The sequence below is a fragment of the Hippoglossus stenolepis genome, chromosome 15, assembly GCF_022539355.2.
Source record: "Hippoglossus stenolepis isolate QCI-W04-F060 chromosome 15, HSTE1.2, whole genome shotgun sequence".
Lineage (NCBI taxonomy): Eukaryota > Metazoa > Chordata > Actinopteri > Pleuronectiformes > Pleuronectidae > Hippoglossus > Hippoglossus stenolepis.
Window position 1 is genome coordinate 5,905,029 of NC_061497.1, and position 14,614 is coordinate 5,919,642.

Here is a 14,614-nt window from a genome sequence, read left to right on the forward strand (position 1 = left end):
AACAGCTTTGTGGTTCTTTTTATATGTAATTTGTTTATGGAAATATTTCTCTGTTTAGTTTTAGACTGTTGTAGATAACAGCCTTACTTTTTTCACTATTTAAAGATATGAAAGTATTTCCAAAGCCTCTGTTTTTTTAAGGAATAATGTGGATATTGCTGCAGGCAAAACAGGCTTGGAAAGGGGGTTTGAAAACAGCTTATAAAAAAAATATTTTAGCATTTCTAAATCACAAGATATGTGGTAACAACATAAGACTAAAAAATAAGGTTTACTGTAGAAGATGAAATTCTTCTAACTTTTATGTGTCTTTTGAGGATGTTTGACAGCCGAGCACTTCAGGTAATATCATTAGAAAACCACTGATGCAGGAGACAGAGATAGAGAGTGTCATTGATTTGGCTCTAAATTGTAACACTTCACCGATATCGTCAAGTCCGTCAGTATCCACTTCATTGACAGGGCAGCCGTTCCCACTCTTTGCTGGGTGTTGCTTTTCCTCGCCTCTCGTGGTAATTAAAACTGTGTTCAGGAGTCATTTCTTCGACCATGTGGTGTTTTAGGACCGGGTCAATGGGAGGAGGCCTTTCCCTTTTCATTATTGCTAAGAGCAGACAAGGCCCGGACTAATTAAGGAACATTTCCAGATTCAGCTGACTGGCTCCTTCATACCAATCCTCTGAGACACACTGTTGGATGAAATTCAGCAGCAAGTACTTTCAAATTGTGTACAGTGTTTATGCTTTTAGAAATATGTATCTGCAGTCTAAAAATACTGAGTAAATAAATATGCGGATGATTTATTCAGGGTCACTCTTGTTTGAAAGAAGCGTTAACCAGTGTTAAGATGCATTGCAATAAAAACAATAATTATTATTATTAAATTATTTCTAATGTGTAAATACTGTTTTGCTGTTGAGACTTGCTTTCTTTAACTAAAGGAAGCAGAACTATTGAATTGCAGTGTATGTGACTTGTTTATTTATGTTTCCATTCTGTATTATCCTTTTTTCCATCCAGCATAATGTTTTTTTCTTTCCCTGGGAATGTCAGAGGAACACTGGCCAACAGCTAAACCAGTGTAAATAATGGTTTTCATATTTCTTAACTCCCAATCTACACTAGGTATAATTAGTGGCGTTCTGATGTATTGCTTTAGCACACGACCTTCATGGTGATAAAATTGACTTTTGTTGAAATGATGTTGCACACCAATGGCAGATTCTAGCTTTTATACTGCTACTTTAACTATCATGTCACACAGACTTAACAAAGGCAAACCATGTGTTTGTGTGCTTCTATGTGCATGTCTGTGCCTTTGTCTTGCTGTCTCCTCGGAGGCTTATACTCCAGTGGGGGATTTCTAGCTGTCAGCTAAAAATGCTGATGTTGGTGTTTCTGTGAAACCAGACTGAAGATATTTCCATACGCTGTACAAAAGCTCACATAGACCTCAGACAAAGGGATAATCTGGTTGTGTGACCTCATGAATATGTATGAACAAGCCTCCAAACATTTAATGATTTATCAAAATTTCTATGTCACAAATGTAACAAAAATGATCTGCTCTTTTCCCCTCTATGCAGCCATTTTCAGGGTTGTTAGATTTATTTTTGTCAGCAGTTCTTGTGTCTGTTTCTTATACATTCATAACATTGCAGTGGTGAAAAGAGTGATGAAACTCATCTGACATTCACTGTGATTTGGTGAATCACAGACACAGGATAAATAGAAGTTTTTGGTAGGATAATAGGAATGACTTGAATATAAAAAACTGAAGTTAAGTCTACTTGCACTTTCTGACAAAACAAACCCTTGAAACTGAGAACAGATGAATCTTCTGCCAGTGTCTACGTCTTTGTTTTCTCTCATGCTTTAAATGCACAGTCAGAGCATTTACAGATACTTTCTCATTTGATTCATTAAAGGGATAGTTCACCAAACAATTCAAATTCACTCATTATCTACTCACTACGATGCCAATGGAGGGGTGGGTGAAGGGGTTGAGTCCACAAAACACTAGAAGTTTCAGGGGTAAACAGTGTTTCGGCCAAAGTGACCTCTATTTCAGACGTAATAAAACAACAGAAAAAAACACAACATGCCTCCATACTACACGTGTGGTGTCATCCAAGTGTCTGCAAGCCCCGACATTCATATTCGACTTGAAACAACGTAATTTACACTGTTTTTTAAGCCTAAAAGTCCACTACCGGAAGTGGCGAAGCTAGCGGACGTAGCTATACGAACGTACACCCTGCATGTGCCCTTGGCACATTTAGGCTAATGGTGTAAATAACGCCGTTTCCAGTCGAATATGAATGTCGAGGCTTGTGGAAACTTGAATGACACCACAGGAGCAGTATGGAGGCATTATGTTTTTCTGTTGTTTTATTACGTCTGAAGAAGAGGTCCCGATTGACTTCAATTGTATTGGATTTGGCTGCAACGCTCTTTACCCCTGAGACTCAGAACGTATCGTGGTGAGTAGATAATGAGTGAATTTTCATTTTTCAGGGAACTAACCATTTAAATATGTCAGTCTAATCTTTTCTAAACCTTTAACATCCATATATATTTTTTTTGTAAGAGCAGCTTTATAATCTCTAAATAAGACATAGACTTTGTATCTGTGTTAACTCTCGACTTTATCAGGCTGCCAATAAGATGCCCACAAAGAGGATGAATTTCAAAAAACCCTTCAGACATCTAATTTAGGTCCTCAGAGGCATATAAAACAGCTACTGACCCAGATAGTCATGAGGCATGTTAGACTGCTCTCTTTACAAAGCTCAGATTTTTCAGTATCAGCTTGCCTTACTCTAAGTAATAGAACATCATTTGAAACAAAACACTGTTACTCCTAAAATTTGTCAAAAACTGAGGTTGTTTTGCTTGTCTCTAAATCTTTGTTTTATGATAATTGAGATTGAAATTAGTCATGGCTGAGGATGTTTGTACGTTCAAGGTCAGTAACATATGCTGGTCCAGGAACCACCTGCCGTGTAGCCCAACAGCCATGTGATTCTAGAATAATTTGTCCTTGTGTGGGCCCACTTTGACTTTGAAATATAAGTTTAGTTCCTGTCACAAATGGAACCTGCAAATATTGACTACGTTTACCACCAATAATCTGACCATTGACCTTATTCTGAATAAGACATTACCCAGATAATGATATGTACACGAGTTGCTAATAAAACATTCCACCCATATTCTCATTTTACATTACATTTTTACATTACATTTCATTCAGCTGACGCTTTTATCCAAAGCGACTTACAATAAGTGCATTCAACCATGAGGGTACAAACCCAGAACAACAAGAATCAAGAAAGTACAATTTTCTTCAAGAAAGCCAAACTACAAAGTGCTACATGTAAGTTCCATATAAGTGCTACTAATCGCTACTTTTTTGTTTAGTTTTTTTATTCAAGGTAAAGTTGGAAGAGATGTGTTTTTAGTCTGCGGCGGAAGATGTGTAGACTTTATGCTGTCCTGATGTCAATGGGAAAGCTTGTTCCACCATTAAGGAGCCAGGACAGCAAAGAGTCGTGATTTTGTTGAGTGGTTAGCTCGCAGTGATGGAGCAACAAGCCGATTGGCAGATGCAGAGCGTAGTGGACGGGCTGTATAGTAAGGTTTGACCATGTCCTGGATGTAGACTGGACCCGATCCGTTCGCAGCATGGTATGCAAGTACCAATGTTTTGAAATGGATGCAGGCTGCTACTGGTAACCAGTGAAGGGAGCGGAGGAGCGGAGTAGTGTGAGTGTATTTAGGTAGGTTAAAGTTGAACTGCTGCATTCTGGATGAGCTGCAGAGGTGGGATGGCACTAGCAGGCGGACCTGCCAGGAGGGAGTTGCAATAGTCTAGGCGTGAGATGACCAGGGCCTGGACCAGAACCTGCGCCGCCTTCTGAGTGAGAAGGGGACGTATTCTCCTGATGTTGTGCAGCGTGAATCTACAGGAACGGGTTGTTGCAGTAATGTTGGCAGTAAGGGAGAGTTGACTGTCGAGTGTCACACCCAGGTTCCTAGCAGTCTGGTTGGGGTCTAACACGGAGTTGTCAAAGGTAATAGTCAGGTCGTGGGTGGGAGAGCCTTTCCCTGGAAGGAAAAGTAGTTCAGTCTTGTCAAGGTTGATTTTCAGGTGGTGTGCTGACATCCACTGAGAGATTTCAGTCAGACAGGCAGAGATTTGTGCTGCTACCTGTGTTTCTGATTGGGGAAAAGAGAGGATTAGTTGGGTGTCATCAGCATAGCTGTGGGAGGAAAAGCCATGTGAGTGAATGACAGAGCCGAGAGAGTTGGTGTACAGAGAGAAGAGGAGGGGACCCAGGACGGAACCTTGAGGGACCCCAGTAGTGAGAGGACAAGGTTCAGACACAGATCCTCTCCAAGTTACCCGGTAAGTGCGGTCGTTGAGGTAGGATGAGAGCAGGGAGAGAGCAGAGCCTGAGACACCCAGATCCTGAAGGGAGGAAATAAGGATCTGGTGGTTCATTGTGTCAAATGCAGCAGAGGTCTAGAAGGGTAAGGACAGAGGAGAGAGAGGCTGCTCTAGCAGTGTGAAGTTGCTCAGAGACAGCAAGGAGGGCAGTCTCAGTTGAGTGGCCTGCCTTGAAACCAGACTGGTGAGGGTCAAGAAGGTTGTTGTGGTGGAGATAGGAGGAGAGTTGATTAAAGATAGCTCGCTCGAGAGTTTTGGAAAGAAAGGGAAGAAGAGAGACAGGTCTGTAGTTGTTTACTTCAGATGAGTTGAGGGTGTGTTTCTTCAGGAGAGGGTTTACTCTTGCCTCCTTCAGAGAGTTAGGAAAACAGCCAGTTGACAGGGAAGTGTTTATAAGATGGTTGAGAAAAGGAAGAAGGTCAGGAGCAAAAGACTGGAGAATGTGAGATGGGATGGGGTCAAGGGGGCAGGTGGTTGGGCGGTCAGAGGTTACCAAGGTAAGAACTTGATTGGGAGACAGGGGGGTGAAAGAGGAAGGGGACGAAGATGTTGATGGAAATGTAGTTAAAGAAGGTGGATTTGAAAATGAGAAGCGTATGTCATCTATCTTTTTTGTAAAGTAGTTGACAAAGTGGCTTGGTAGAAGGGTGGAAGGAGGAGGGGGACTGGGAGGTTCAAGGGTTGGAAAAGATGGAGAACAGCTTTTGGGGGTTTGAAAATGAGGATGGAATTCTAGTTTGGTAAAAAAGAGCTTTTGGCTGTAGAAATAGAGGCAGAGAACGAGGCGAGAAGAGATTGATAAGTGAGCAGGTCATCAGGGTAGATGATTTAGATTTTCGCCATTATCTTTCTGATGCTCACATAGTGGCTCTGTCGGCGCGCACCGAGTCAGACAACCATGGCGCTGGGGAGGACTAAGAGGACAGAGACAATCGAGAGAGTAGGACAGAGTAGAAAGGAGAGCGTCTGTGGCAAAGTTAGGATGCATGAGTGAGAAAGTCTCAGTTGAAGGGAGGGCTGATAGAACAGAGGAGGCCAGAGAGGAGGGAGAGAGGGAGCGAATGTTCCGACGGACAGGTACAGAGTTTGTTGATGTGGTAGGGTTGTCAGTTTGTGAGAGTGGGAGAGAGTAAGCGATAAAGAAGTGGGGTTACAGTAAGGTTAGATGTAGAGCAGTTTCTGGTGAAAATTCAATATCAGTGTAGGTGAAAGAATTTGTGTTTGACAAGCTGAAAGCAAACTATGCTTTGTGATCATTTGAAAATCCCACTTTGATTCACATCCTCTTCTGAGGAAGGAAAAGCAGAGAATTGTGTTATGATGAAAAGCTGACCCAGATGTCATAGAGGCTTTTCAAAGCGCAAAAAAATATATTACACCCACCACCAATCAGTAAAGACTGTGACAATAATTCACAATTTGGGGTTCAGTAGCTCGTAAAAAGATATGTGGGAATCAAAATAACTTCTTTTATTATTATGTATTCTTTTTTCAGCTTTACAATCAAATCAAATCATTTGATTTTTCATTTTGATAGTGACAAAAATAAATTAAAAATGCTAAAAAGTTAATAATCCATGGTGCATATCAGTTTTGTCTAGACCCTGCAGGCTGCAGACAGTATCATTATAGGTGTCAGTATAGTGTGTGTGTGTGTGTTTTATCCATGCGTGTGTGTATGTGTGTTTGTATTATAATCTGCTTGTCACCGCAATTATTGCAGGCAGATTCAAACAGAGCATTGGAAGATGGCTCCATTAGGCCCATCTGCCCTGCCCACGGCTCTGGCTCCTCTGACAGACGTTTGTTTGGAGACCCCTGCCCTCCTGCTACTGAGTTTCATCTGCCTTGCTCACTGAGCCAGACCCATGTGAAAACAGCACCACTGAGAGAGAAGGAGCACATGTCTGAATGCTAATACACTGGCCTTGAGTAGACCTCACCACCTGCAGCTCTTTTCTGTGGCAGCAGGGTTGGCTTTAGTTTACAAGGAGCCAGCATTACCTCATGCTTCAGGAAAAGCTTCCGGTGTTTCAGTATGATTCACGGGGAACAATTACAAGACATGGATGGACTCCAAGATCATTAGAATCAGAATGGAAGAAGGCAGAGGCTAAGTTCATTCTGGCAGGCCTTCCTCTGATGTGATAGATTGGGCTTTAGTATCGCCGTCCTGAGAGAAGGACTGATTCACTGGGACCGGCAGACACATCTGACTGATGGCAAAGTAACACTCAAAGACACAAAGGTTCATCTTAGAGCTGAGCCCACAGTACCCCTCCTTGAATTCTGAAAGAATTGCCCTTTTTATGTTGAGGAAAGACAAAAATCATGCCGTCAAAACAACGCCTTGGGAAATCTGTGTGTGTGTGTGTCATAATGGCTGCATGTACTATAGCGGTAATTACCAGATTTAATGGATCTTGATGAAGAAAACTAAAGGGACTAAAGTGTGAGCAATTTGGTGCGAATCCAAATCTAAATAAAAATCCGGATTTAGGGAATTTTGATGTGGTTTCATGAGGGGACTGTTAGACCTTGGCGGAGGTCTGCACTCTACTGAGTGTCAGTTTCGTTAGATCTGTTTTAGCCTTGCTCTGCATCAAAACTCCCGTGCAGTACAAATTGAGCTGAAAAGCACTGAACGAGTAAACCACTGACAGCCAATTGTTAGTGAGCTACAGGAATTATTGATATAACCACAGTTTAGTGACTGACCTCTTGTTTGATTAAAAATTGTTTCATATTAATATTTGTCAGCAGATCATTATATGTATAACAGGAGTAGAAATAGAGAAACAGCCTCTGTATCCACAGCCAGAACTTTTACAAAACCATACATTTAACTCTACAATTCCTGTTCCTACTTTCCTGGACCATTCCTTGTGCTTACAACACAGCTTATGTTGTTTCCCTAACCATAAGGAAATTCAATATTGTGTGTGAAAAATCTGTTTTCTAGTACAATGCATTTTTTTGTGTCTCTTTTGAGTGATTGCTACTTGCTCTGAGTGATGCATAAATACGATGCGATATTGTTAAGAGAAGGAGTAAATTGTTTTGTTGCTATTTATATGTGTCTAAAATGTACCATGTACACATGAAAGAATCATAGCATTTAACTGTTTAAGGAAATAGCTGAAATTTTGACTGAGAGCTCTTATACCGGCAATTATACCATGCAACAAATAAATCAAGCCAAGATAGTTGAATAGCAGTTTCCATCTGTCCCTGGAAAATGCATTCATCGTGAACAAATAGGAAATAGTCTGTTCATGATGTGCTGTTCACAGGATTTTATGACAAGCTTTGGTTTGCAGTTTTTCAGTGTACCCCAATACATCATGTAATGAGGGTGAGAAGAGAATGTCCTGCAGACTGTGTGCCTGGTATAGGGTTGTGTGTGTGTGTGTTTGAGTGTGAGTGTGTGAGTGTGAGTGAGTGATGAGTGAGTGAGTGTTATCCTTAGCAGAAAGTGCTGCTTAAAAGGCCCTTGTGTTTTGCCAGTAGTATGCTTTTAATTTGTAGCAGCAGCAGGTGGATGATCCACTCACATCAGCAGGAACTTAATATAATGTGGTGTGAAGAGTGAGGCTGATATCAATGAGACAGAATTGCACTATATTATATGTTTGTGTAGTTTTTGTTTTCATCCCAAGTTTAAGTAGGCAGTCTGAATCTAGCGTGGGGACTCCACCACTACCAATAAAGGCAAACACGTAGAAGGATAATTGCTATTTAAAATACATTAAATGTCTATTTCAGAAGAAATTTCAACCATATAATATCAATTATATTTAAATCGTGTGAAAATCTCAAGGATAAGTCATGTCTGTTGATGTCAGAGGGTCAGTAGTTTCCTTATAAGGTGCAGCTATTGTTAACCAGAATAAAAGGACAACATTTTGTGTTTCAGTATTTTAGCTGGTGCCAAGCTGTGCTTGAAGAGAGCAATCACATTGAATGACAATGTACCTGCTTACTCAGCACCTGCATTGATTATAAGTGTCGTCCATGAAGCATCTTTTATTGCCTACAGTGTCAAATAGTAGTTCAATTTTTGTTTTGATTGCAGGAGATTTACAACAAATTTAGAGAGTATTGGCAAATTACTAAAACATGTATTTATTGTCACTATGTAATATAGCATTTGAAATAGTTTTCCTCTAACTCTGCCAATTTGATGGAAGTGTGTGCAGATTGCGTCTTTTTGCACATCATTTATTTATTCATGCTATTTTATTTTTGTATTTCTTTCTTGTTAAGGACTTTCCTCAGCAGAACATGTGTTAATAATTTCATTCACAATATTGTGTCTGCTGCTCTGCATGGTTTTAAGCTGAAACCATATGGTATTTCTGGCACTAGTTTGGGACCCGCTAAGTAGACACTCAGGATGTCCCCTGTCACCATCATAATAGTACTGAAAGATAAACACACGGGAGCCTCAGCTGCTGGTTCAGTAAACAGCTGGTCATTAGCGTTGACTTAAAACACAGGTACAAGGGCATTAAAGACCCATCATCTGCAGTTGCCAAGACAACATAATCTCACAAGATGATGGTTACATGTATTTTTTTGAGTGCACCATATAATCAAGATATTTAATACGACATTAGTCTTTGTTCAGTTAGAAAAGTGATTCTATGGCAAAGGGATATTTCAAGTTATTAAAGAGGTTCCAAACAGCAATGACATCTAAACAGGTTTACTGGTGTGTCACATCTGTGTGCAGATTGACCTGACAAATATATTTAGCCATACCAGCCACAGTGGGCCCAGGTGACTGTTGTGTCTAGTGTGTTTTAGTCTGAGGGCAGAACCATCCCCTCACCTCCAGCTTATCTGTTCCCCTGTCTGTCTGTCCATCTGCTCTCACTTCAGTCCATGTGTGCCAGGTCTTCTCTCAACCTGTCCCCTTGTGCCTGAGAGCTCATTTAGAGCATCCCTGACACAGAGGCACTGAGGCACAGCAGCATCACCACCTCCAGCTATCCTCCACATGGATGATTAGCACCAATGACAGTCCTGATCAGCACATTGACTATCTGCCATGCTGGCTGCTGCTTTGTTCAGCTGTCCCTTCACAATAAAAAAACAACGTAACAAGATTATTACTCCATCACTACTACACACAAATCAAATTGCAATGTAGGTTCATGTGGAGTTCCACTCTGGCAAACTTCAACCATCGATATTCATTTCACATTTGCATATGTGTGACCAGGGTACAACTGTTATGACAGTATGTTGCCAAAATGTTCTAAACGCCATAACACAATTAAGCCTATAAAACAACAGAACGATTCAAAAAGGAATAGTTTAGTCTGATTTATCTCTGTGATGTGTGATGTGGTTTCTATCTTCCCCTCTCTTCCTCTCTCCATTGTGTGACGTGCGAGCAGAGCTGTTCCTCTCTTTATGCTGAGTTATTGTGGAGTAATAGGTGTTCAGAGCTGCTGGTAGACTAATTGAGTTCGTCTAATGAAAAGTCTTTTCACTGTGCTGTCATCTGTCAGCCACAATTAGTTGCCATTACAAGTAGTTGCTATGTAAACACATGCTGACAAGCAGAGAAGGGCTTTTGATGCGGCCGACAGATGGGACATGATTGAAGCAATGTTGTAGAGATACAAATCAATCCCTGTTTCACTGTAAAAATGTATGTGGGTCTTTGTTTATTATGCAAAGCAAAAAAGAAGTAGTCAGTTAACTGAATATGTTGTTGTTGTGCTCCTCTTTCAGAATGGCACTGACTATGGGTTCCTGGTTCGTCAGAACTCTGAACTCCTGCGAGCCCTTGATGAGCTGGAAAAGACTTGCACCACACTGAGGGAGGAAAATTGCCTGCTGGTAAGACTAAAAATAACAGTTAGTCTTGACACAAAGCTTCCTAGAAAGTAGGCCAGGTGCACAGACACCTTGAATACAACATCTTTATGAGCATTGTGTCTGTTAGGAGCTGTAACTTGCTATGTGTCGTTATTTCACATTTATTCAGTTTATAAAAAGTTTGCATGTTGTCCTTTCCACATCTGTCTTCTGAAATTCCTCCCATGCAGGTTACACAGGCATATATAAAACCGTAGGATAAGATCAAATAAAATGATTGAACGAGGAAATATACAACATCTTTGCATATATATACACATATAAGTCAATTGGTAAAATAAATTGGTAAAATTCACAATAAGAGGAATAACATAATTGGTATAGGTTATACAGATAAGTAAGGGCATGAGGACAATTCTGACCCTGATTATTAGTAATGAAACAGGCTGATAAACAATATTTAGAACCAATATACATTTACAGTAAAAATAAAATCTAAAACTATGACTTTTGTAGTTCAATTTCATATTAAATTTCCATGTAACTTTATATTCAATTTTTTTGTTCAATGTAAATGGTCACATTTAATCAAGTGTTCGCTATCATGTTGAGTAAGTGTGAATAAATCAAATAACTACATTGTGTGTTTAATGTACATATTTATGTATAAATGTAACTTTATTTAATTAAATCCCCACAGAATGGGACTGAAGACAGAAAGAGACAACTGCATCAGAGCCAAAATATCACATTTTAAAATTCATTCTATTTTTGGGGTAATGGAATAAAAAACAACGATTCAGATAATCTTTAAAATGCTGAATATCGAATCACATACCCAAAGCCCTACCAGGAAGTGTTTCTGACTCCCTGTTGAATAACGACTCCTCAATAACTTGTTGTGCATTGCTGTGTTACTATTTGCTGCTGGCATTGTCTGATGATGAGTTTTTGTTTCCCTTGTGTTTAGCGAAAGAGCAGTGCCCCAGAGACCGAGGAGAAGGTCAGGCGGCTGAGGAGGAAGAACACAGAGCTGGCTGTTCTCGCTAAGAGGCTGGAAGAAAGAGCTCGGAAACTGCAGGAGGCAAATCTCAAAGTGGTATAACACACAAATTAACAACAAAAAAAGCCTCAAACAATTTCACACTGAACTGCCAAGCCTATTTGTCTGCACTCTGACCCAAATGGGAGTGATTCATTATCAAGCACCACCATCCAAATCACCACATCATCATAATGTCCGGTAATGAGTTTAATGGAATAGTTGAGCATGTGATGAATGGGAGCCTTGTTGTTAAATACCAGAACCCTACTGAATAATTTAATGCATCACTAGAATAGTCACAAGAACTCAATAGGAAGTTAAGAAAATATCTTACAAAAGAGATGCAGCAAAGACAACAAAGATTATATAAAGCAGAACAAAAATCAAACACTATTATTGGCAGTTTAAAACATTTACATTCTTCATGTAGCACTTCTTGAACTAAGTATTTTAAAGCCATGTGGACATGCATTTCAAATTGTGTTATGGTTGACTTGTTTTGCAACATTGCTCTCTAGTTAGGTATCATCTTACGATATAGTATGAGGGCCACTCAAACGGGAATAAAACCCTGGGATTTCGAGAATATAGTTGTAGTTTTATGGGAATAAAATTCGTAGTTCTTAAAGAATAAAGTCAGAATTTTAGGAGAATTAAGTCATAAATTTGCATGTCGTGTTAGATGGGGAATATCAGTTGATTACCTTGTTGCCTGTGTTGAAATAAGGAATGTGCATCTTGTTTAGTTTTATTTTAGTATAGTTTTCTCAAGTACTCAAGTACATCAGCACCACATCATCACACGTATCAGACTCTATTCTGAGGAAAGAACCATACAGAGTTTGAGTGAATTGCCTCTTGTGGAGGAAGAATTGTTTAGTAGTAGTCAACTGAATAGATATTTAGAAGTTATATTCTGGTAAATTCTCTCTCCATGTGTGCAACAGAAATTGAGGATGGCTGAGAAGACAACATGTTATATGCAGGGTGCTACTTTCTGAACTGAGTGTAAAATATTACAATCTACAGTAGCTTCCGCTCAGTTTGTGTCTTTAATCCCTAGTGTGTTGAAATGGTTATGCAGTATTAGTGGACGTTTACATCCACATTTTTCCCAGGAGATCCGTGTGATGAAAACACAACATAAAAAGTGTCTTGCCACAAGTCACAAATCTATTGACGATGAAATATCTCTTAAAAATTACACTATCACTGTGATCAAATCTGTTCTAATGAAAAGCTGTGTGATGCACACATTTTATATTTAAATATATTATATCTTATGAAAGGCAATCAGTCGCCTGCCTCTCAGTTAGCTACAGTACAGCAGTCATCTCAAGGGCCATCTGTCTCTGTCCCGACTGCTTAGGTCACAGGCTGATGTATATGGATTTTTTAGAAACTGAGTTAGTTTGCTTCAGTTATTGTTTGAAGCCTCAGTGAGACTTCACCTCTGGTGTCCTCTCTGCTGATTAGTACATTCAGTATGTTTCCTTCTTGCACTTGTACAGGTGAACTCCCCGTCACTGATGAGACCCGGGTCAGTGGAACAGTACAAGAGGGCGTTTGCCCGTCAGCGAGCTCGTGACCTCGCCCAGCACGCTGATGCACTACTGTCTAAGGACAAAGAGATTGCTGCCCTGCAGCAGGAGTGCAGAGAGCTGGAGGCACGGCTGGGCACCACCAAGGTATTCAAACACTTCCCCATTAACTAGTTTCTCAGCAAACATTGAACTGTGGTTAGGAATTAGAACCTGAGCTCAGTCTTGACTGAAAGACGGATCAAGTTAAGATCACAGTGCTTCGTAACATATCTGACCATCACTGATTTTGTGAGTTTTTGCTCTACTGTGCCACATTAACCTATTCCACTATTGACCATCCCTGCCAAAGGCTCATTACGCCACAAGCTCGCCCTCTGCTGGACAACATGGGCACTGCTCATCCTAACTCCCTCCTAAGCCCGTATTACAAAGGCTGCGTCACTGCTGATGTCTAGATGACAGTGCAGGAATAGGCTGCCTTTCTAAGTGCCTGTTTTTAATTACTGGTACAGTGACTTAACAGCTCATACTGTGAACATGTGCTGTGTTAAACAGTGAAGGGTCTTACTGTATGAGCTGAGTATTGATTTGATTAGAATGACTGTGCTAAATCTCTAATGCAACAAAAACACATTTCATTATGTCACGAGGGTGACAGTGAGGAAGGGTGAAGCACGCAAGATACATTTTAAATCGAAAAGATTAGAAAATTAAACAAAGTCAGTTCTAAAAACTACAATTAGATCACAATGCACATGATTCGAGATTGCTTTATATCTTTATTTGAGATGAACTTTCTTTGAATCAGTTTAGTAGTTTGAGATACAGACAGTGTTATAACAAAAATTGAAATAACCTTTATGGCTGTCTCTAATGCATGTCTATATGTCTGCACAGGATTCCCCTGTTCCATCTGGCAGAGTGGAATTTGAGAGGCTTCTTAGAGAGTCTCAGAGGGAGGTGCTGCGGCTCCAGAGGCAATTGTCCGTCACATCGTCCACACAGCAACACAACCACAGTCCCGACCCCAGCGGCCTGGAGAAGTGTGAAGAAACAGAGGAGGAGGAGGTGGAGGAGAAGGTAAACTCACCACCCCACCCTCATATCAAAGCACAGCTCAACTCTACACTGACCTCTGTTGGACTCAAAACCTTGTCCAAGCCCACTCAAACTTCAGTTTAACTGTAATTTCTGTGTGATTACAAACATGCACAGATAAGGAGATCATGCATTTACACCAAGGAGCATTGATGGTGGTGCTACAACTGTTAAATTGGGATTATACTTTTTGTTGGTAATCTAAAAAAAATCATTCTGAAACCTTGTGTATGTTTATGTTGGCATGATTGCTGTTTCACAGTGTTATATAATGGCTTGTCGTTGGACCTGATACTAATCTGCCTCAAGCCATAATGAGATGATTCCCTGTCTTGAACTTGGGCCTGATCAAAGATACCAAAGTCACACACTCTGATCCTCTCTGCATGTCATACTGATCTGCTCGGTATTCAGTTCTTAGAAGCAGTTCTTCACCGCTGAAGTGATGCTCAGAGATGTCAGTCACTGGCCAAAATGTTTAACGTGCACATACTGGATACAGTGTCACATATATATGAATGTGTAAATTAATTTAATACAAATCCATAATAATAATAATTTAGTTTGGCTCATATTTGTTATAATGGAGAAATATGGAAAAATATAATTTTACTGCTGTCCTTTGATTTTAAAGAATTTTTT

At 40.1% G+C, this 14,614-nt stretch overlaps 1 protein-coding gene across 5 annotated transcripts in view; it reads left to right on the top strand.

Moving 5' to 3' along the window:
* LOC118122678 (peripheral-type benzodiazepine receptor-associated protein 1) overlaps positions 1 to 14,614 on the top strand; it is a 65,592-nt gene that overhangs the window by 17,089 nt on the left and 33,889 nt on the right. For all 5 annotated transcript variants that reach the window (XM_035179553.2, XM_035179551.2, XM_035179552.2 and 2 more), the window contains 4 exons: positions 10,199 to 10,306; positions 11,256 to 11,384; positions 12,842 to 13,018; positions 13,772 to 13,954. In XM_035179553.2, coding sequence (XP_035035444.2) covers positions 10,199 to 10,306; positions 11,256 to 11,384; positions 12,842 to 13,018; positions 13,772 to 13,954 — 597 coding nt within the window. The remainder of the gene's footprint in view (positions 1 to 10,198; positions 10,307 to 11,255; positions 11,385 to 12,841; positions 13,019 to 13,771; positions 13,955 to 14,614) is intronic.